This window comes from Helicoverpa zea, chromosome 8 (assembly GCF_022581195.2).
Source record: "Helicoverpa zea isolate HzStark_Cry1AcR chromosome 8, ilHelZeax1.1, whole genome shotgun sequence".
Taxonomy (NCBI): domain Eukaryota; kingdom Metazoa; phylum Arthropoda; class Insecta; order Lepidoptera; family Noctuidae; genus Helicoverpa; species Helicoverpa zea.
In genome coordinates, this window is record NC_061459.1 from 2833337 (window position 1) to 2858610 (window position 25274).

Sequence of the window (25274 nt, forward strand, 5' to 3'; positions counted from 1 at the left end):
ATGAATAAGTAAACGGGATAGTAACGTTCAGTAAAAGATGTAACAGAACGTAAAATTTTCAATAGTAACCACTAGGTTTACATAATTCAATGAATGTGATTATTTTTCATACAGTATTATAGTAGATAAATGTTTTCTATAACCTAATAATAAAAGTTTTAATTCAGAAATTTATAATTTTAATATTGATGTATGAACATTCTGCGAAGAACGAAACGTACTCTGAGATTGTTCAAACAGCGCAAAGACCACGTAACTGTACAGACTGTACAAAGGTGTTTATAATAAAGCAAAGAATGCGCAGGCCTTCAAATGGACTATCATCAGTTCTACTTCAAATTCCTATTTGACCACTAATAATATATTTTTTTAAACTGTAAAAATAAATCATGAAATTATCCATAATTTCAAAACAAAAAACTGTAGCGTACGCGTTGTCATGTTGCTTTAAAAAATACTGAAGATTACTGTATTCTTGTGAGCTTATTAGGCAAAAAGTTAATGTTTATCATTTGTTCGTTTTGTGTTCGTCGCATCTGTGAAGTGACATTGTATTTGACTTGTGTTTTTCCACACAGTGACAAAATATCTATGTGTGCTGTGTATACAAATGTAATGATTGCTTTGTCGTATCCGTATGACGCACACACACATCAACAAACGAACAAGTGGGCGTTAGGGTATTGTCATTCAAATCATCTGTTCCGTAAATTGTTGTATATTTTGTACATAAAAATCTAATTTATTTTTCATTTATTAATTTAATGAGAGTTGTTTAAATAAAATAATTGATTGAGTGCGCGAGTGAGATATGTTTGTTTAGAGTTTTGTTTTTATTCGTGTGTGACGTCATTGTTTTCGACTGCCAGTACGACGCAATAGCATTTTACTCGAAAATGGATTTAAAATGAGAATTGTTTTCGTAAACAAGGTATTAGAGTGTATTATGTAAGACGCAAATTATGTTCTTATTACGTATTAATATAGTTAGATTTAGTCACAACGCAGGGTGGATAGACTTCATCGATTTCCTTTGTCCTCGGTCCCCTTTTAAGTTTGAAGTACTATATAGCTTGTGTGTAGATATAGTAGTGCTACCAGCTGTTTCGAAACAACATAAACATTCTGTTGTTATTATTTGAAGACTGACTGATTTACAAAGTGTAGTGATATTGTTTTATCTTATGTAATCTTTATTATCGATAATGTTTTTTTCTCAAAGAAAATCGCGTTCGATTTTCAAATCATTTGCGCAATTTGTTTCGTAAAAAGAATTGATTGGTTTTTCATTTGTTCGCTTTGTTAGCTGTGTTCATGCAGCTTTTAATTTAGGTGAGTGCATCTTTTGTTTATTTTTAGTATAATTACTTGAGCTATAATAAGTGAATAATGTCAATAACCCTCCAGAACCTAGTCTAGAACACAATGAAATTCACAAAAGTCTAAATTCATTTCAAAATGTACTCTAAATCCAAATCATTAAGTACATAAACAAATGAACAAAACATGTTTTTTATAAAATGGTCAAGGTCATTATTACACTGAATGTTAAGTTTTTGTTTGAATTGTATTTTCCTTATCTATTGCATCAAAGACGTTTGTATTGCATCCTAAATTTGCAATAGCATCACAGATTACTCAGCATTTTAAAACTTACTCCATTAAATGACATGCCTATTCATGTTTGTTGTTTATGCAAATAATATTTTCGCTGACCTTTGTAGGTTTATCAATATTAAAATTTTATAAACTTGCGAGATTCTTTGAGGATGTGTCAGAGGATAAATTATTCAACAAGTTTGTGCTTGTTGAGAGTTCATTGTCCTTTGCATCCTAAAACCGAAAGCTCTTAAGTCTGAGCTAATAAATCCGCAGCATACAAGGGTTGTGTAATGTCACTCATATGTAAGTTGCCTGCACCAAACCTTTGATTCTATATTAAAATCAATATTTTTAACAAATATAAAATACTTGTGAATGTTTTTTGTTACATGGTCATGTTACTTCATTTATTTTGCTGTTAATATTGGTGCGCAAGGTCAATAAGACATATGAGTGTAAGGTCCATTACAGAGATTCAAAGTTCCAAAATAGTGTTCTGGACAAGGTCTCTGGTGGTCTATTGCTGTTTAATATCTTCTGCGTAGAGGTCTCCTGTTGTGACAACAACGCAAATGATTGACAACTATATTTTTACAGCTCAACTGACTATATGGAATGTTGCAGTTTCAACCTGACTGTATTTAATAAAATTATTTTTTATGTCAAATTGTGGATTCATTTTCCAAAGGCCATAGCCAAGTACTGCAATACTGTGATACTTTTTGATGAATAAATGTATTTTAAGGTAGAACAACCAAACAGTTAACCTAAATACACGAACTAAAAGCTACATTATCCCGCAGGCGACGCTCACACAGCATGTCAGCGGAGTCGCCGCGGCACGTGCGGTCGGGCGGGCCGCTCACCGTGCCGTCCCAGCCACCAAGCGACCGCAGCATCATAGATGCTGTCTCCGGGTTCATTAACGATGTCACACTCTCCTCTTCATCGACTGTAGATCCCAAAGATGTTATACAATGGGCGAGGTAATATTAGTAACTATCTTTTAATACCTGGATAAGATATACAAATAATAACTAAGTAGGGTGAAAAGTATAAAGCCTTTCTAATTAAATGGGCTATCTAACACTGAAAGAATTTTTCGGATTATTGGGTTCAAAGAAAAACTCTTTAGGTTTATAAAATTAGAAAAGATAAAATAAATAAATAATGTAGCTAGCTCGTAGTGTAGTAAAAATTATAAAAGTTACATTACCTTCTGGTCTGTTGAAATAATTAAGAGATGGTGAAGATGGCATCACCCAAGCTTGTCTTTTGAAATGTTGATAATTGAAAAGTGCTGATGTACAGATAAATTCTTTTTATAATTTACATGTCAAAACTAAGGTCATTGTATTTTTATAAATTATTTATTATTAATGATTAGATATTGATTAGTCTGTCTTGTAATGTCATGGGACTGAAAGCAGGTGTATGTCTGCATTCATTATAAAAAATAGATGAAGGCAGTATCTAAATAAATTGCTGAATGTAGCAGTAATTAGATCTGTTATGGATCTCAGTCCTTCTGTGGAGTTAACAAATTCTATAAGACATACTGTAACATGACTCAACCCCAGTTCTGAGTATTATTTTAACAAAGGAAATATAATCATCATTTATCTTTCTTCCATTCCGTTACATCCCTTTTTCAGACACCATTTTTGATGAAGGCAGGTTTGGAAAGGAAGTAACTTAACATTATTTCTTTAGGTTCGAAACGGCGGACATAAACGAGCCAACACCAGAAGGGGACAGTGACAACGATGTCTCCCCATTACTCCTGATCCTGGGCTACGGGTCCGGTGTTCAAGTCTGGCTGATCCCCCCCAGTGGGGAGGCCCAGGAGGTGTTGTCATGGCGACAAGGCACAGTGAGGGTGCTCCGTATACTGCCTACTCCGCAGCACGGCGACTGCTTCGCATCGAAGAGGCCCCTTATCGCCTTGTGTGACTCTGCCAGTCCAGGACCTTCGTTTTGCTCGCTCAGCTTTATTTCTATAAGAGGAGGTGAACAGGTGAGTTTTGCGAAAAAGAGGATCTATTGATCGCCCATAGTTTTGAAGTCTGACTGGCATTGTGTCTATCAATTTAAAAAACAAAAAATGGAACGCAACACTTTTTCAAATTCTAGATTTATTTATCGATGAAAGAGGCTGGTTGTCTTTCTTATTTCAGTATTCCCAAATCTTCTCTATTAAATAGACCTTTTTGCGTTAGTCAAGTAACTAACTAGAATTGCTATTTAGCATGCAGTATGAATAATAAAGATAAATGGGTCGCGCTGGCCTAGACTTACACGTGTTACTTCTGATATCGAAGTAGGTAGACATAATATTATGCTGAATACTACGGGAAACGGATGCTATCGCGTTTACTACTGATATTTACGGTTAACAAACTGAATATGACCGATTTTATCTGCTGTTGGATGGAAACAAGCTGCTCCTTTACTTACTTAGATAAGATTTTAAAGGCGTGTCTGAAAAAGCTATAGGAATCTTTAAACACCTAGATGAAAATATGATTTTCCTGTAAAAGTAAAAGGCGACAAAACGACCTGAGTATAACTGCTGAAAGATTTGAATCTAAGATGTGATTTCACGGGTAGATATAGGGATTTGAAAACCCTCGGTTACCATTAAGGAATTCCTATTATTATAAAATCCGCATCTTTATGTACACAGTTAGGTACTGTAATCTTATTGTGACGAAAATATTTTTTAACTCAACAGGTAAAAAGCATAAAATTCAAGAACCCGATACTTGACGTGCTGGCAAACAAACGTTCAGTAGTCGTATCTTTCTCTGAACGTTTCGCGGTATTTGACGCGGCGACTCTAGAAGACCGAATGGCCGTCACTACTTGTTACCCCTGCCCGTGTCCTTTGGGAGGCAGCTTGCCGATCAACCCTTTGGCGTTGGGAGACCGCTGGCTGGCTTATGCTGATAAGAAGTTGAATCAGTCGAAAAGAAGCAGTGGAGGGTGTGAAGGTAAGATTAATGTCATACTTGGATCTTTTGTATTGAATTGACCGAAAATAGAAGGAAGAGGAACATTTTCCATAGATTTCTTCAATCTAGAAGGACCTAAGGACAACCCAATCTGCAATACTATTTCCCCAACTTAATGATTCCCTTTTATGTCTACTAAACTCTCCGTCATGTGGTGTCACATATTAGTAAGAGGACTATAGTAGATTCGAAAACATAAATCATTTTAGAAACACCAGTGTTTAGGTGTTCTAAAAATATGATCCTGTACCTACGTAACCTAAAATAACCCTATGGTAACCGCTCACTACCGAGTAATTTACTGTGCGATAAATTAATTATGGATATCCCCTATCAACCACTATAATAGAGTTCACTGACATGTATTGTTGACCAGATAACGCATATCAAACTGTTGAAAGATTAAAACAAACGAGTTTCTCTCGTACAATAATAGACATCGTTCGATATAGATTGCCCACGTTTCATACATTCACGTGCTGCTTATTTATTTCCAATATATTTTAACTTGACAACAACGTCCAGACAAATATTTTGGCAACACTAAAATTGTGACTTCAACCGATTCCATGCCGACAATATTCTATGGCGTGTTATAGGAGTGCCAATTCTGAACTATGATGATTAATTTTGTTCCTATGCTATACCTACTTACAAAAATATGAACTAGCTATAAGTATTTAAAGCTCGGTTTCATTCCCAGACTTTATTTCACGTCTTAATATTCTTGTTAAAACTTTTTGCAAGAATATTGGCGTTTCTGCGAATACTGAGTCTAGGTACCTATTATTATGTTTTTATTTTTAACTTTACCTGCAACCTGTTTTTGTATGTATCTATTAATAGGTACCTAGTCTATATTTGAGACTCGACTGTACCACCGACTTATGGATAATTTAAGCATTGATCTACAATAATTAATTATTACAAAAGGGGCAATAAAAATTAAAGTATTGGTCTGAGACGCTTTTCGAACGAATATAGACCGCATTGCAGGCACATACTTACTCATAGCTACTCAATGTCACTGAGGGGTACATAATTTATTAGCACATTCACATTCATGCGCGGATAGCATGTTACTAACTGCACTGTAAGTCTAGAGTATTTTGAGCACTGTTTTTTGTTGATTTAATAATTTGGGACTAAAATAGCCGTTGTTACAAGACCTTAAAGGCTTTGTTCCATAAGAAGCCAGTAGTCCTAAGTTATGCCACCAATGTTGTATGGTGAATGTTTAAATTGATTATTCCTTGAGTCGAAATTATAGAGCTAAGCAGTGCTATTTATAAAAATATATATAAAACTTTATAATGAGTTTAATTTTGTGTTGTTTCATTCAATAGAACATGCATACAAAACAAAGCTTAATCCTCCTCCCCATAATTACTAGAGTGGATCGTGCACGCGATGTAGTACTGCATTTAGACGCAATGATCTAATTAAACCGATTTATTGATTGTTTATGCAGGACTGACCTACCACAAAGTCATCGCAGATTGTACAACTTCCGTATTTTGGAATCATAAAATACTCATAAAGCAACTATTATTTAAAAGTGCCTACGTCGGGTTGCCAAAAATACGTATGATGAAATGTTCACAATCCACAATACTACATTCAGGAATTATTTTTTTCAACCCTTGAAAGTTTTTTTTTTGAGAACGAAACTAAAGTTATTTTAGCAGTCGTTTCGAGAAGAAGTCTATAAAAAAATTGGGGCACCAGGTGAAAAAATGTAGCCCAAATTCTCAATGCATTTAAAAAGAAGGAAAAAATTCATGACAGCAAATATTGATCTTGAATAAACAGTAATTATATTCTTTTGTTCAACATAACCAGGCTGTTGACTTATTTATAATATTAATTTTGTTGACCTTAACGGTTGCATATCATTGTTTTACAAGCGTGCGTGACTAATCGATTGCTCATGTATGGTCTTTATCCTAGTAGTGTGCATTATGATGCCTTTCACGGTTTAATTAGTAATGTTTGTAGTCAAATAACAACTTAGTGAAAGAAGCTCTCAATCCATATACATATATGATTTTCCGTATATATACCACCAATAAGCCTTTTACAATAATTTTTTAACCGACTTCGCAAAAATGAGGTTTTCAATTCGGATGCTTTTGTTACTTTCTCATGAAATAAGTCATCAATGTAAACGCATGATTTCCAAAGACATTGTTATGCTTATAGATATTACACCATGGCACCGTAACATGACCTTACACCATATTTAGACACATGAAGTAGGTCAAGGATAACAGCGTTATTTACGATGTGTCCTATGTGAGCGACCTGGACACGAACGCGAAGCGACGCGGCGCGACGTGAAAATGACAAACAGTCCTAGATACCTCTATAATAGGCATGATGACAGTAATCAAAAATCATTAAAATAATATATTTATTAAATTAAACTTGAAGCTTGGAATATAAAACGCGCACTGTTTTCTTTATTAATAATGTGATTAATATGTATTTTTATAAAATAAAATTACGAAATAAGGCAATCCGCCATGATATCTTGAACACCAATCAGAGCTCGTGACGTCATTTCTCACAACAACTCGCGCGAAAGCGCGCGAACGTCACATTTCGTTATTGTGAACTTCCACTGCGATCTTTGTTTTTAATTAATTAATTGTTTATAACACGAGTTATGGAGCCCGGATTTATCAAGGCAAACAGCGCTAATTTGTCTAGAATTGATATCATAATGCTGGGAAAGTTTTTGGCATCAAATAAAGATTTTTGTTCAGCTGAATTTAGAAATGTTAAAACTTCCATGTAAGTATACTAGTTTAATGAAAAAACAATGAGAAATGAAACCTAACCTCGAAATAGTTATTTACATTATAAACTATGCTAGAATCTAGAGAACTATGTAATAACTTACATCAAAGTGATCTTCACAAAAATAAAGTTGTACCCTGGGCAATATTGCTTTTGAATCTCGCCTTGCAAGTTTAAGCCACTTGTTTCGTATTTTTTTATTGTGAGGAACGTACACAAATAACTTATCAGGAGTTGTTTTGGATGTGTTCTTACACTGGGGGACCCCACAACACCTATGCCCTTTCGAATTCATATTTAATAACACAAAAAACTTAATTATTGCACGAGCGTTGTTTACTTGCGTCTTGTAATTTCAGTCGTGACGTCACAAGTGACGACATGACACTGACAAGCGTTTTCGCGCCGGATTCAAAGTGGACAGAGAAAAATGCAATTATTTGATAAAAAAAACTTCGCATTTTCTTAAATTTAATAATTTTTCATATAAAATAGACGTATACCTACATCATACAAAGGAATTTAAAAATTTGTCATCATGCCTATTGTCTAACGTGATGTACCTATACTGACGTCACGGCGTTTCAGATCGCTTCGCAACTGTTTTGGCGTTGATTCGCCTACGCAGGACGTACCCTTATATCACATCATACTTTTCTAGGCGAAGGCGTAACCAGCTACACAGCGACAGTGCTTCACGCGGCCAAGTCCCTTAGCAAAGGCCTACGAGGCCTCGGGGAGAGCGTGGCCCACAGCTTGGCTGGGGGGCGAAGCACCTCACAGTCTCCATCTCCACCCAACGCCGATATACAGCAGCCGGGAGTTGTTACCATATTGGATATCGAAGTATGTTATTTAAAGCTAACGGTGTATTTAGATGAGAATGCAAACTTATTGTAAAGCCTAATACAAACCGTACGGAGATTTGTTTGTCATTGATTTATATGAACATAGTGTCCTCTCGATCAAGCATCACGTTGAAGGCGAAATAACTGGTCTATTGAAAAGAAACTGTTATTTACTTCAAACTTATAATTCTCGAGACTAACCTGTCTTTAAGTCCACGGTTAGTCCAAAAACCTTAATTAAAAATCTGTCAGTTACTGGCTTCTCACACAACAGCGCAGCTTAAAAGTTTAAATGTTACTTTCTGAAAAAGTTTTAATTTTATTAGAGAATAACATTAAGTTTAAATTACAATTTTAAAACCATTATTCTAGGGTAACGAGGAAGAAGACGGGCAAGACAGCGAAGAACCATGCGACCCAATAGTAGCCCACTTCATTGCGCACTCCGAAGCGATCATCGCGCTGAAGTTCGACGCAAGCGGCATGTTGCTGATGACAGCTGACAGACGAGGCCATGACTTCCATGTCTTCAGGATCAACCCTCACCCTTGTGGGGCTAGCTTGGCGTCTGTCCATCATCTGTATATATTGCATAGGGGAGATACAACGGCTAAAGTGCAGGTCAGTCCCCTTTCACGATATAACTATATTATGACTAGCTTCAGCTCGCGGCTGTGGCCACGTAGTGTGTTGATAAAAAGTAGCCTATGTGTTAATCCAGAGTATTACTTATCTACACACCAAATTTCTACCAAATCGGTCCAACCGTTTTTGCGTGAAAGAATAACAAACATACATCCATACATTCTCATAAACTTTCACATTTATAATGTTAGTAGGGTTATTTTATTTTTAGGCGATAGGGGACAAATTCTGATTTGATTTCGGGTTTATTATTTCATCTGTAGATTTCGCTTATTTCAAAGTTGTTTTTGTAACTTTTCCAGGACATAGCGATATCAAACGACTCGCGCTGGGCGGCAGTATCCACGCTCCGCGGCACGACGCACGTGTTCGCGATCAGCCCGTACGGCGGCGCGATAGGCGTCCGCACGCACACGCAGCCGCGCGTCGTCAACCGCCTCTCGCGCTTCCACCGCTCCGCCGGCCTGCCCATACACACTGCCGCCGCCAAGCGGGCCACGGCCACCACGGTGAGGGGACACTGATATACAAACCTAGTATACAAAAAAAAAAAAAAGAAATGGTTAAAAAAAAACTAAAAAACACGCTTTTTGTAACGTTTCTAGTTCGGGAACTGGATCAAATTTAGATTCTTGGAATCTAAATTTGATCAAATTTCCATGATCCAGTTCCCGAGTTTTTCTTACATACATAGTTACAAGTGAAACTAATATAAGCTTGTTAATATAAACCTTACAACCCTAAAATATAAGGGTAGTCAGAAGTCATTCTAAAGAAGGGGTATTGGGTAGCCCTAGTAACTGGGTTGAGGAGGTCCGATAGGCAGTTGCTTCTGTAAAACATTGGTACCGGTCCACTGCGTCCGGTTAGATTGGAAGCCGACCCTAACACAGTTGTGAAAGGCTCGGGAGGGCTTTCGAAGTTCCAATTATATTATGTTACTGTTTCCAGGTGGGTGATAACATGTCACAAGGCGCGTGGTTCCCCAACCCTCGGCTGCCGCCGTACCCGCTGCCCACCACGCTGTCACCGCTGGCGCAGCTGCGGCCCACTGCCAACATACCCACGCACACCATCACCAGGAACAGCTCCGGTAAGTGTTCACTACGTCACACATAGTGCTACAGCCCTGTACCCGCTGCCACCAGCTGCGGCCCACTGCCAACATACCCACGCACACCATCACTAGGAACAGCTCCGGTAAGTGTTCACTACGTCACACATAGTGCTACAGCCCTGTACCCGCTGCCACCAGCTGCGGCCCACTGCCAACATACCCACGCACACCATCACTAGGAACAGCTCCGGTAAGTGTTCACTACGTCACACATACTGCTACAACCCTCGGCTGCCACCGTACATAACTGATTAAATAGGAGCGTTCATTGATCAATAGTACTAGGTTGGAGTCCGCTTGTGTAAACTACGTCGCGTCCAAACACCTGTATACGTGCGACAATGCCGAATGCGCATTGCGCGCGCAAACTTCTTATGCACAAATACAATTTGCGCAAACTTGGCAAGTAGAAGTGTCCTAGGCTATGCGCAAACCTTACATGCGTAAATACATAATGCGCAAACTTCACCTGCGCAAATACACTATGCGCAAACTTCACCTGCGCAAATACACTATGCGCAAACTTCACATGCACAAATTAACCATATGCAAAATTTACCCTCTTAAATACACTATGTGCAAATCTTATACGCATTAACTTGACTTGTGTAAATACGTAGTCTGCCATTTATACTTTTGTGTTATAAACGCGTTCACAAATTCTGGGTGTGCCACTACAATGATGCAACCTTCTCACATAAAACTCCACTTCACCAGGTCGTCAGCGCCTGTCCTCGCTATCGGAAGACAACAACTCTGCGCCGCTGCTAGCGCGGGCGCGGTTCGGGCCGGCCGTCAGCGGCCGAGCGCCGGCGCCCGTGGCCGCGTTATATCTGATGGCCGCCAATGGCTGTTTGTTGCATCTGCTGCTGCATCCGCGACCGTTGTCTAGTGAGTATATTATGTGCTGTATGGAATTAATGTTGTTTTATGGTATGGTCTTGTACTGTAAACTTGTGAATTTTCGCTTAAATATTTTTCATATTTAATTTTCATTCTTGAAAATTAATTCATCTTCTAGCACTAAAACTGAAATGAAGTTCTTGTTAAAAATGTTTTTGAAGTCCAGTCCTTCTACGAGCCATAGCTCTTTCCCGCTATAGGTACTATATCCTCGCATAAACAATCCCCCATACGAATACTCATGTGTCATTTTCCTATTTGGAAATATTAGTCTTTTGCCTTTGAACAATGCACATTAGTGCGGCAATGGTAAAAAAAATATAGGAAACTCTCAATTTAAGTGTGGCTATTTTTTACCCAGGCCTGTCAAAAGAGAAGATCTGCGACGAGTCCATGATCGAGCTGGAGGTGGAGCCAGTAGCGCAGTGGCCGCTACAGCGTCCGGCCGCCGCCGCCGACCTGCTGGCGCCGCTGCCGCCCTCCAACCCGCTGCTGCAGCCGCAGACCTGCCGGGTAACGTACATTATAGTAGACGCTGGAACTGATTCATACTGGTTTTTGCCAGAAAGTTTACTAAAGCATGGAGAGCGACGAGCAGAGCTGTCAAAACGAAAATCTCCAAAGGCCCGTAGGCTCCGCAGCTCGCAGCGTCGGGGGCGGCCTCGCGATCGCCTAAAGCTTTTGAAGCGATACTGGTCTCTTAAGTATGTAAAGTTGAAAATGATCTCACTCTGAAAGTGCTCGTCGCGTCGCTGCCGGCCGCCGCCATTCCAGTGTGACTCGGGTATAAGAAAGTAGCGTTGCCAAAATGCGGGTGTTCTAGGGGCTAGAAGACGATCTTATAATTTGAAGAAATCAATTATTATTCTCGAAGAACTTGAACTAATGAAAGAGAATGTTCAGACGAGCATTAGGCTGAATTTTTATATTTATCAAGCAGGTGCTTATAACAATTTAGTGTTATGTAAATCGATTACAATAAAATCGAGACACTAATCGATTGTTCCACCATTTCCAGAGATGCGCAGACATGTGTATGAGCGAAGAGGAGCGTTGGTTGTCGCAAGTGGAGATCGTGACGCACGCGGGCCCGCACCGCCGCCTGTGGATGGGACCGCAGTTTGTCTTCAAGACTTATAACTGCACTGGGTAAGTTTATTAGGCTGTATGGTAGCTGAAATAAAGGAATAAATGAAATATATTGAGTTTAATTGAGTAGGTTAGGGATAGATAGGTTTTGAGTAGATTGTTGTAATTTGTTGGCATCACACTAATATTATAGAAATGTAAGTTTTATTTTGAATACTTACTGTTACTGCGGTATGATGTGGTCAATTTTATCTCAGCATAATTTTTGATAAGAATATGTGGAGTGAAAGCCCGGAATAGCCCAAAGAAAGAAATAATTTATAAAAAAAAACAGTCGAATTTAGAACGATTTTATTATAGAATTTTATCAACTGGTTAATAAAATAGAATTTAAGTAATAATACGTGTGGAAAAAAATCATAAAGTAATCCATTTTCACCAGAATATTTTATTTTTTCTCATCCAGTTCGAGCTCATCGTTATCGGAGGCGGAGACGGTAGAAGTATGCGCGGGTCCGGCGCGGTCCAACCCCGTCAACATGCCCGGCGCCAGGCCCGTCGTACCCGTGCTCATCGATTCCGGCTCTGCTAGTGAGTATTAATACAATATGAGAAGGATAGACAGACTTATAGACATAGGTCATATAAAATTCGATGAAGTTATGTTACAGTAATCTATATAAAAGTCTAGAATTAGAGGTAGGTATATAAAACAAAAGAATATTGAGGAGCGTTAGCTTTTCAAGTATTTTATTTTCCATTTTAATAAGAACAACAATTTTTTTTTTGAAGTTTTGAGCAATTGGGATGTCCATAAACGCCAAATTAAAACTTGATCACAAGGAATTGACGACATCTAGACACACTTTTATTTCTATTTGTAGCAGGTATACTTCTAACACAATTTCGTTTATAGGACTTCTATAGACACCCGTGCCGATATTGACATTCGCGTTTTCATTAAACACACGCAAAAACTCTCTCATTAAATCATCTCTTGTCCGCAGGTTCTCTCGAACATTCTCCATCGGACAGTTTCCGTCGCAAGTCCTTGCTAGCTGAGAGCGGCCGTGCGGCTTCTGTATGTGACGTGCAATTGAGGGAAGATCTAGCGGAAGCTATGAAGGAAGACCATGGTATGTTACACTTTATGTTATAAATTCGCTGTTCCCCCGCGGTTTCACCCGGATTAAAAGTAGCCTATATGTTATTCTGATATATAAGCCACTTCTGATACCAAGTTTCATCAAAATGCATCCAGTAGTTTATGCGTGAAAAAGTAATGAAAATACATATGACTCACCTCATAAACTTTCACATTTCTAATCTTAGTAACATTAATTACGTAACATAATTTACGGTAGTAGGTAAATTGAATATTTGATACTGTATTTTATTGGTTAAATTATTATTTTATTTGTGCCTTAAAAGTCGGCAAACGTTAAAAGAATTTATGATGAATTTTGAACAGTTTTCGTATCTCAAGACACAAAATATATAGGCATGTTTGTTATGCATATTTTTTTTTTAATGAAATTGGGCAAGATTCTTTGAGTTCATCGCGCTTTTGTTTTATGTTTTTTTTTTGTTTACTACTCAAATAAATAAAGTAGGTACAAGTAAGACATGTAAATTGAACGATGAAGACAAAAAAAAAATAATTTTTAATTTGGTGAGACTTGAAGTCGAATACATAATAAAAAGAGTTTTTCAAGAGGATGAGTTTCGATGTACAGTAAATTTTTAAGCGTTTATAAATATGTGTACATTAACACACGCGAGTGAAACGTTTTTGGAATTCGTTTGTGACCGAGTGAATATCCAAGAGCGAAGTAACGCGGAGGAGCCGTCGCCGGAGCGCAAGCTAACCTATGTGCGAAATTATTTGGTGACGTTGAAGTTAGCCGTTTGGCGGCGCACTACAATTTATACAAACAAAACGTCGTTTTCATATAAGGCTGTTTCCAGACCTATTGATTGACAAATATAGATGCCATGAATCGATAGTTTCGACTACACTGAGCGTATCAATTTTACCATCGATCGATGGTATCGTTCGATGATCGATCGATAGGTCCGGGAACACCCCGTTGCGTAGTCGAGCGGCTAAGTTGAGCGTCGCCAAGTGGTATCGCACGTAGCGTAGAGCGCGGCCGCCGCCGGCCCTATACCCGTGCCCAAGGCAGCCGCGCCTCCGCCGCCTCCTCCGCCCGCGTATAACGGTTGCCTTCGGTGTTGGTATAGGGGCGGCGCGCGCCTCGCCCCCGCGCCCCGCGCGGCCCGCGCTGGCCCGCGCCGTGGGCCCGCTCGGCACCGTGGTGCAGCCGCCGCCCGCCGCGCCCGCGCCGGCCCTGGAGCCCTACGCCGCGTCCAACGCCGACGAGGCCACGTTCCGGCCCGTGCTGCGCGCCGCCGCGCCGCCCGAGCGCCGGCCCGAGGCCGCGGCGCGCGCGCTGCCGGCCGGCACCACCATCCCCGCGCAGCGCGTGCCCGGCCGCGCCGCGCCGCCGCCCGCGCCGCCGCGGGACCTCTCCACCGCGCGCCTCGTCCCCGCGCAGCCGCTGCCCGACCCTAGTTGTAGTCTAGATAAGTATAGCGTACCCGAGGAGGCGGCGCGACAGGTGACGGATGCCAGAGCGAGTGCGAGGAGCTTGGCGCCCGCCGAGCGAGCCTGCGAGGCGCCTCCCCACCCACTGCCAAACCGGACGCCGGCGGGTGATATTCAGCCGCCCGCCCGACATAGTGTTAGGCGATCACCCACCCCCCAGTCGGACGGCGAGTCGCTCGCTGCCGACGCTAGTTCTAGAGATAGGAAATCTTTTAGAGTTAGGGAAAGCCCTCCGTCTCGAGATGAGGCGCCGAAAGCTTCCAAGTCAAGTGAGGTACACGAACGTAGGGAAACTACTCCTAAAGTAGAAAGAGTTAGTAAGATGGAGCCTGTTAAGAAAGATTTAGTTGTAAAGGAACAAGTTTTAAAAGAACCTGTTCCCAAAACGAGTGCTTCAAAAGAACATGTCGTTAAAGAAGCTGCTCCAAAAAAGACAGCTGCAAGAGAATCTGTTCCAAAAGAGGTCGTCCCGAAAGAATCCGTTACAAAGAAGACGACTTCAAGAGATTCTGTTCCAAGAGAAACCGTTGCAAAAGAAATTGTTCCAAAGGAGCCTGTAGAAAAAGAATCCGTTCAAAAAGAATTAGTTCCAAAAGAGCCTATTATCAAGGAACCTGCTGCAAAGGAGCCAATACTGAAAGAAACGATCGCTACTGTAGATACACGAGAGGAAACACCCTCGGTGGCTGTAACTTTAAAATTATCAACAAAGAAGAAAACTACCGAGTCGAAATCGAACAAAGAAAAGGTCGCAGAACACATTAAAACTGAAGAACAAGCCTGGGATATGCTCCTAAACGAGCCAGAAAAGCCGGTTACATACGATAGTCCAGCTGTCGAAGAGAAAACTGTTGAAGAACCCAAACCAAAGTCCAAGAAAAATCGTAAAGTCAAGAAGACGCAAGACGAAGCACAGATGAAAGATGAGGACACTTTTGTTGAAATACATGCTATAGATGATAAGCCTCAGCCTTCCAGTGGGGACTTAGTTTCAATCTCGACGCCTTACGAGGATATCGAACCGATGTCTTACTTAGCTAAAACTAAAAAATCTCGTTCTTCAAAAAGCCTCACCCCAGAGAGAAAGGATTGTTTTGATCCTACAGACATGTGGGGACTCGGTGAACCAGAAATTACTTGCGTACCTAAAACTGACGATAATGTTAATCAAAATGACTTTGTACCTGAATTTAAGGAATTTGTCACTGATGTGCCTAAAACGGATACTCTTAAAGTATTTGAAGGAATTGGAGAAAATACCTCAGCTTCAAAAGAATCACCGCGAGCTAAGAAAACTAAATCTCTTTCGCCTTACTCCGAACGAAAATCGGCAGAAAAACGATATGAAACTGAAGTAACAGATGTTTATGTAATAGATACAATGAAGGAAGACTTCCCTGAAATTCAGATTACTAAAGGCACTAAAATACGTAAGAAGTCACCACAGCCGGAAAAGAAGATCCAAGAGGTAGAAGTTATTGAAAAGCCACCTATTAAATCTTGGAGCTCTATTGCTGCGTCTAAGAACGCAAAAAAAGAGGAAAAGGTTTATGAAGAAAGAGTTGAAATAGAAAAGAAAGAGAAAGTAGAAAAGGTGATTGAAACAAGAGATTTAGATGATGAAGAAGCTGGGTCTTCAACACGGGTGTCGTTACAAGAAAAACTAATCGAGCTTTGCAAGAGAACAGATATAATGGTAGCCGAATGCGATGCGCCTTCAGAACTTAACTTTGTTGAAGAACATCATTCAGTTCTTGACTTGCCTCCACTAGAGCCTTTGGACTTCGGTTTGGACGACTTCAAACTAGAAGTTATGCGAGACAGCCTTCTAGAAATGAACGATGGAGGTATAACAAGTCCTATATGTAAGATCAACATCGATAATATACTGTCGACCATTAAAGAGACCACAAACAAAGCCATAGAATCAAGCGCCTTCAATCTGATAGATTTAGAGAAAGTTCCGTCGAAGAGAGAGAAAGGCTTTAGCGTTGTAGAAAATGATAAAATTACAACGCAAGAAGTGAAGATTGATGAAGATAAATCTGAGGAAAAAGAAATAGAGGTGATGGATAAGTCTTCGGATGATGACAATACTTCACCGATAGTGTCTACTGATAGCGACAAAGAGGACAAAAAATCCACTGGTGCTTCTAATGTAACCATGCCTTCGACAAAGCAATCGTCTAGGTCTAAAAAGTCGCGTAAGAAGAAAAATAAATAAAATGTGTTCAGTGCTATGAAATTCAATGTTACGATTTTTGCAATATTTATCGTAGTTTAAATTAAAGACATATTCAGCTTATGCTACTTCATAAATGTCATGCTTCCTTAGGTTAATCCATCTTAATGCAATAGACACCTTTAGTATGTTTAAATTTTGGATATTTCAAAAGTAGAAATACTCGTATTATTAATTCTTCGTTGATCTAGTGAAAAGCATTCGTATTTATGCAGAGAAGCTTTTTGAAATAACATTTCGGACAAGTCTAAGTTTTTTCTACTTTATCCATCTGTTAGTGTCAAATTAGAGTTACGCTGATTACTTACTCAAATATGTTATTATTAATGTAGTTCTATATTTCTAACGTTCTTTGCTTCGTTAATATTTTGTGTGTAGTATACTAACACTATTAAGTTTTCAAATTATTCGATTATGAGTACCTGTTTATCTTTTAAAGTATTCTGTCGTTACATGTTTTTAAAAGAGACCGCTTAATAGATAATCTTCATAGTAATGTAACGTAAGCTGAATATGTCCCGTTTATGCGGTTAGAATCAAACATTTGCTGCTGTTGTAGTAATCTTAGTTAATAAATGCAATTAATGTGATTAAGCACAGGTAAAAGACAAAAAAAAAACTTAAAATGTTTGTAAAAAAAGTGATTTTAAAATATTTGCTACTAAAGCCTAATATAATATTATTTAGGCAATGACCTTTTATCGTTGTTCAGTAGCGGTATTATATGTCATATCAAAAAAATAAACATAAAAATGTAAAAACCTATCAAAATACACAAAAAATAATAACGATTAGATTTTTTGTGAAGGCTCTTAATTCCTGACATTCGAAGTTTTCATATGATTATGTAATACTGTACTCGTAGTTATAGATTTTGGGCAAAATTTTGATATTATCGAAAAGGTGCGAAGTCTTCACAAAAAACCTAATACTTTTTTTTTGTATAACAGTACTCCTTTTAGTACTTATCTTTTGTTTATTTAGTTATTTAAGTGTAGATGAATAAAATTGCATACCTAGTGGAAACAAAAAGCTAAAAAAAAAACTAAACACTTTTTTTCTACGCGCCACGCAAGATCTTAAAGGCCAGTATACAGAAATATGCTTACCTGTACACTACCATACAATAATTTAAGCTTGACCATGATAAATGGACACAGTATATTATATACATATTTTGCGCAATCAGTTACATTAGAGGTCAATGCTTTTGCGGAACAAACAGGCGTTAATGTTGACCTTAATATAATTGAGGCTCATTTTAATTATTAATATGTAATTAAAGCGATCATACCTCAGTATTAATTTATTGTGTTGCTTTGCCTCCAACTACTGCTTCTGAGTGCGACATCACGGTATATCGTTCGGAGAAACCAAAGAAACAATAAATTGTGAATGTTACCTATCAGAAATATAAATATTAGGTCTTAAAATTGTGTTGAATATCGTCTAGCTATATTGTTGAGCACATTTTCCAAATAGACCTCTCTTAGGTTCTGGTTTGTCGTGCTAAAAATTAGATTTATATCTATTACTGTGCGGCAAATATGTGCTTGTTTCAGTATAGTGCTGCTAGACAGTACCGTGTGGTCTTATTCAGAGGCAACTTAACGCTTATGACTTAGTCACCCCGGTATATGATACCTTCTCTCATGTACGGCTGTCTTCGTGTACAAATATATCGTAACTATCGACAAGTATTATTTATTAACCAATGTTTTATTATAATTTTATTTAGCTTTAATATGTTGAATCATGACAAATATTTATTTTTTTATATAATTTACGATTGATCGTATTTCTTTTGGTGAAATTATTTCGATTATTTTTAAGCTTAATAATACGTAGTTGGTGCATAATACTATTATTATTAATTGACGAAAATTTTAGTTTTTAAGGGCTTAAATCTTAGTTTCCATATTATCGTATTTGCCCTCTACCTGGACGACATATTCATTTAAGTAAGTTATGAAATTATGGTTGTAAATGAATTGGTTCTTATGATCTTCAAAATTATATCGTAGGTGTTTTCATAAAAGATCTAAATTAGAAACTTGTTGAAGTTGTAAGGCTATTTATTTTAAACTGCAGCTCTCAATCGGGGCATCTGAGGGTGCAAATTGTAGAGTATACTTCAGAAAGGCTTTTGAAGTAGGGGAGTAAATGAAGTAGAAAGGCAGGGCTATTAGTTAATTTTTAATTTTCAACTCTCAGTTATTGACAGGGTTTAATAAAAATAGTACAATCTACCTTTGTGGTACTCCTTACAGATGGTCAATGGTCTTGTGTAGACCAATACTACATCGAAAGCCATGTAATGCAGGGAAATGTAAGTTAAGGGCTTTTGGAAATCGCTTTTAATGGGGCTGAAATAGATTTCGGGTGTAACATTGCTAAAATCAACATTACTAACCTATGCATTAATTTAGTACATTTCTTTGGCTACATAAGTTTCACGAAGGACCGTAAGGAGTACTAAGGTACCTACTTTGTGTTAGTAGATTGATCTTTTTCGGAATAGTTAGTACTTACTTGGGTTTATTAACTTATAATTGGATACAAAATTAATAATTATGTACCATTGATTTTGGTTACTAGGTCTACGTACGAATATTATTATTTTTTTTGTTTTTATTATAATGGCAATTAATAGTGGCAGCTTATAAATTGTAAAAAGTTGTCGAATAAGTCAATTGTTTGAGAAGGAAAACGGTTCCTTTGTTTCGAAAAGAGATTTTAGCTTCATAATCAAAATTATGTTCTCATCGTTTTTAATTGTAGTTTTGTAAGGCTCCAGAAAACTGGTTCTATGTAAAGTTTTAAATAAGTGTACTTTTGTCTATGATAGACTGTTTGCATGATGCAGAAATTATTTGGCATGGATACCTTTGTACAGTCAAGTTTTGTGAATATTTGTTATGAGGGCAAGTTCGACTATTTAATTAAAACATTTAATGAATTGAAAATCGAATCCAAAAAATTGTATTAAATTGATGACCACCTTATTATTGTGAAAATTCTGGTACGTATACAATTATTATGACGTTGCTTCCAAGTTTATAAACTTATGTGTTATTGATTGCCTTGAGAAAATCATGTAATTTGATCAATAAAATTAATGTAAATAATAGTTGAATCTATCAGTTCTATAAACTTTGTATAACATAATGGTCTGCACTAACATTTCTTCATTAATATTTAGAAACAATAAAAAATGTTGTATGATTCAAGCATAATAAAAAAAAACTTGTACATTAATTAATGAAATATTGATGTGAGCTATAAAGCAATGGTTATTTTATCATTAAAACTGTTTGCTTTGATTATTTACATTTTCAATTGCATTGCAAAAACTTTTCACACGGTTCTATAAATATTTATTTGTAATTATTGTTGAGTTCTTTTTAAATATGTACATCAAATATAAACAAAATAAAGTACATTGATAGCTTAAAATATTCGCTTTTTAAAATAATAAGTAAAAATAGAATGTGTGGACTGCTTGCAAGTGCTAAACATACCGAGAATACCAGTCTGTCATGTAACGTATGCTAAATAGGTTTTCGGCTATGACGCGTATGTTGTATACTTCGGCTGAAATGGTTTGTTGATAATGTTATGGAGTGTTTTAAAAAATCAGGATAGTATCTACATAATAAAGATGAGAATTCAAAAACAGCATTTTTTGCATTTTTTTTTCCCTAAGTTATACGAAAACATTTTGATAAATAAAGAAAAAACACTGAAAAGATTTTTTTTACCTTTTTATTAATTTAATTTCCAGTTATCCCAGGCAGTCGCTACGAACCTGAGCCCGAAGAGCTAAGTTCTAGCAGTTTTAGTTCAGCCTCCCGCGCGTCTCTCGACCCTCCCTCGTCTCCAACTCCTAGCTGCGGGGGAGACAACCAGCTGCACTTCCCCGGAGACTCCAGCAGTTCCGTATAGAAGGACCAGGGTATTGTGGGGAAAATATTTCGATGTGGCACGTGTCATTTGTTCCGAAAATCCATGAATTATTAGGTTAGTGCAGATTAATCCACCTGCGAATAATTTTGGCATACATGCAACAAATGTAATTATGTCTGTTAATGGCTTCATTATTTTCATTTCACGAAAGCGGGTGAGCTACGCTTTTGTATATAAATGTATACACGTATTTTCTTCGTCTCTTCCATTACTGAGTGTTCCTGAGCTTAGGCATACAAAGACAACATGAGCAAACTTTCACAAGTATGGCTTGCCCGCTTTCGTCAAATACACGACCCTGGTTAATTTTGTGAGTTACTTTCCGATTCTCTTCGATCAATGATATAAGTCATGGGCCACACTAAATATTTTGTCCACATATTGCAAGTAGGTATATTTGAATAAGGAATTAGGGACCGATAGGAAGGTAGCACTTCATTAATTCGAATGTCATTGGTTGGTGCTTCGTTGTGCATTTGTTTTATTGTTAAGTCTCAATTCAACGTGTCACACATCTGTGTCGGTAAGGTACTTGCGGTCAATATTTGAAGTAGACCTTATTTGTAAAAAAACAAAAGCATAACGAGCACTCATGTAGAAATGCATAGAGGTATGATAAAAATAATCTTGCACTTTACACTACTTGAACTTTGAATGAATAAAGATTTCAATGGCTCTACAGATTTTTATACTGACTACAGATATTATAATTCAAATTTTAAAATCAAGACACAAAGCTTGACAACATCGATAATCGAGTGTTCGAATATTTTTATATAGTTGGTCCTAACTGTGAGCGCTATTATCGACTTTATACCTTTAAAATAAGGTTGATATTCGTGAACACGATTAGTGTGGTAAGTTGTTGACAATATATAGGTTTGTTTGCGAGATTATGAATAGAGAATTTAGATTGGCGTACGAGTGCTAGAAAAGGGAATCGAGGAGATATGTATACCTAAATATAATTTAATAATCACAAAGCTATAGCAATTAATAATGATCTTCATACTTAAATCGATATGTTATTTATATTATTAATGTTTGATGTAATTTAGAGTTAAGTTTCAACTTTTCACACTTAATGTTAGTTTTTAAGTGTAGTTGTCTGAATGTATCAGTTTTTGAAGTACATTTTAGTGAATGATAGAACTTTTTTATATGCTTCTTTTGACATTGTGTACAAACACCATTGTTTATGGAAGTATACCATCCACATTTTATATTATCAATAGACTGTATTTATATCAAGTTTTGTTATTCGTGCTGTTGAAGGTTATATAGAAAATTGTAGCTGCACAATGGGAAAAAATATTCCTGCTCAGATTACTATTTTTTCTTTGATTGAGCTACAATTTTCATCTTCAACGAAACGTTAAAAAAATATGTATTTTCACATTTTTGATCGTGTGATTCAATATTTGCATTTGTTTACCGTAACTGTGATATATAGAAATTATGGAGCTTGCGTAGGGTAACCATTCGAAAATCTGTTATGAGTTAAACAACTCGACACACTCGCTTAATTTGTTATTCATTTTGTTATTTATACATTCCATAGATCTTAATATAAATTAGATTTGCCAGCCAGTTAACTAAGCAGAGGCTATTTTATGATACTTTAATTGAGAGAGAAACAAAAAGAGAGATGGAGATATAAAGGCAAAAAACTGTAAAACTTAGAAATCTTTGGTGTTTTATTTTAGATTACCTATGTGATCTGGCTATCGACTGGCAAGTCGAGTTTATATGAAGAATTATTATTTGAAATAGTTTGACGACATTGGGAAGTTAATTCTTCAAAGAGTTATCCCAACTTAACCCATCACTACAAAACCTACGTGACATATCGCATTAGTAGGGACAGAAGCTTCCGTCAAACGTCTTCCTTATTTATTGATTTCCATGGCAACAAAAACTTTCCATTCGGCTGTATGGACGGGTAACTGTATTTATTTTATTTATACCGTTTTGATACTGTGTTCAAAATAGAATATCCATTCGTAAAAGAAAAGTAACAATCAAAAACCAACCTTATAGCGAATGCATAAAGTTGAAATTCAAATAACAGAATGTTTATCAATATTTTAGGTACACAATACATGGACTTGAAGGTTCTTGATTGAAACGAATAAAGTATCAAAACGGTTTTTGTATGACGTTGATTTTGAAATAGGTTCTGATATCAAAATATAAAAAAAAGTATAAGTTTATCAGAACCACGAGCGAGTGTATTATTTATTGCTAATTGTAAATAAAACATTTAAATTCTAATTGGATAATGTTAACATTATTTGGCTTTCAATTATTAACCTTTTGGATAGAAATGATTATGAAGATAACATTATTAGTACTTATCTATTTATATTGCTGGTTATTCTAGTTGTGTAGTCATTTGGGATTTAATTCAATCCAGCTGAATTATCTATGGATATGCTGTGACTGAGACACCGAATTTGCTAATAGATAATTTCACAGACAGAATTACCAGTAAAGGTTATTCAAATATTCAAAAATATTTACCTGGTAGATTAGATTTTTGCTCATTCATTTTGGCTTCTAATTAATCTCCTACAAAGTTATAATTTTATTGAGACGACACTTCTTGTTCGGGTCCATAGATATTCCAGCTGTGTTATATAAATATTTATGTATGATAGCTTAATTGGTAGGTCGAAATAAAAGATTTTTATAAAGAAAAATTACGAATGTGTGCATGATTATATGGAACTCCCAAAAATTTGACTGACGTAGTATGTTTTGGATTCAAACCGATTAGATTTTCTACAAAGAAAATTCTTGAGGAGTAAAATGTAATGTTTGTGATTATTTTCTCGATACCTACAACATAGGAGTTAGAAAGATAGCTAGTTGTTTTTTTTTTGTTTTATAGCTGCCTAGATACTTGCATATACAATTATACTTACCATATACATTGTATTTTAGTTACATTTTTTTACTGAATTTGTGGTCACATTAGAAAGTAATCGTGACTTAGTTTTTAGATGACTTTTGCAAACTATGTTTTTGTGTTCATGATTCTTTAATTAAAACTTGACGAGATTAGCTCAAGTTACCATAACAATGTGATAGATTTTTAAATTCCATAGATGTTTTAGACCAACCACATTATAAAGTACCTACTACTACTACTGTTACAGCCTTTTTATCGTCCCACTGCTGGGCACAGGACTCTTCTCACACGGAGAAGGATTAATCATTAATCACCACGCTTGCTCAATGCGGGTTGGTGACTACTATAGTTCGGCCATTCAGAGAATGCGTTCCTGACACGTCGCGATTGAACTGACGACGTAATAACATTCATTGATTATTGATATAATAATGTTGTTTTAATGCTCCTCAATTGTTAAAACGGTAAACAACCAGCAAAAATATTTTTATCGTAACTGCAACGCCATTGCAAAGTTACGTCGTCAGTTCAATCGCGACGTGTCAGGAACGCATTCTCTGAATGGCCGAACTATACTACATTATAATGTGAAGGGCGTAACGGCATTAAAAGAAAACATTGGTTACATAAGCCGTTTTTAACTCGTGATGGTAGATTCGGTTACTTCACAATTATTTTCCTAATTCCTACGCAAATGTTTGTGGTACAAGGATGTTCATAAAAGTTAAGGTACAGTTAGATTCGTATGTGTAAAATCAATAAAAAATATGCTTGCATTTTTAGGTTGAAATAAGTTGTTGTCATTTACTATGTTTTTTTTTGTAAATTCATAATTATAAACGCATCTGACTGTACCTTACAGAAATAAAGTAAGTTTTTGGTGAAAATATTTTGTTTGCTATCGGTACTAAGTTTTATTTTCAGGCCATAAAGAAGTAGTCAGTACTGTAAAGTTTATTGTAAGTATTTGGTAAACACGGTTATATGAAAACGTGTCAAAAATATTTTTTCAAATTATTCAATAGGAATTTGTATGCATAGTGTAAATTAAAACTATTGTTGCTGGGAGGACGACATTTTCTAAAATTGGTGCTGTTGAATGAAAATATCCGACTTTGTATACTATACTTTCAGCAAGTCTTTCCTTGAGCCAGTCGCATATTAGAATTATAAGTAATCCATTGGCAAAGCCTCCAATAATTAGACATTCTAAAGTACATACATACTAAGGATATACTATTACCTCTATATCACAGATGTGAATCAATATTAGAAAATGTATTCCTTCCAGTGGCAAGTCTAAAATCAATGTAAAAATTGCCAAAATTTAAAAAATTGAGAGAGTTCACTGAGCAAAAGCGAAGCGAAAAGAAAAGCGAATGTTTTTGGGAGCGAATCATTGTGATGGTTGGATGTGATAAGGCTATAAGTTACGTTAGCCGTAGAATATTTTCAAATGTAAGCTAAATTCCTATATTTTATTAAGACAATTAGCATGTAACAGTTTACGTTTGTAAGACATGA

At 36.8% G+C, this 25274-nt stretch overlaps 1 protein-coding gene across 2 annotated transcripts; it reads left to right on the plus strand.

Annotated features, from left to right (window-relative positions):
- Nucleotides 1–523: 523 nt before the first annotated feature.
- LOC124632264 (breast carcinoma-amplified sequence 3 homolog) lies at nucleotides 524–23568 on the plus strand. Of its 2 annotated transcripts, none has more exons than XM_047167034.1 (14): nucleotides 524–931; nucleotides 2406–2588; nucleotides 3316–3619; nucleotides 4337–4595; nucleotides 8080–8264; nucleotides 8639–8887; nucleotides 9214–9420; nucleotides 9863–10004; nucleotides 10746–10919; nucleotides 11293–11444; nucleotides 11950–12080; nucleotides 12487–12611; nucleotides 13028–13156; nucleotides 20655–23568. In XM_047167034.1, exons 2-14 carry the CDS (start codon nucleotides 2422–2424, stop codon nucleotides 20813–20815), a joined length of 2385 nt encoding a protein of 794 aa, XP_047022990.1. In that variant the 5' UTR covers nucleotides 524–931; nucleotides 2406–2421; the 3' UTR covers nucleotides 20816–23568. The 2 variants fall into 2 exon arrangements, with proteins under 2 accessions (XP_047022990.1, XP_047022991.1); XM_047167035.1 differs by lacking the exon at nucleotides 524–931 and adding an exon at nucleotides 1101–1332.
- The last annotated feature ends 1706 nt before the right edge of the window (nucleotides 23569–25274 follow it).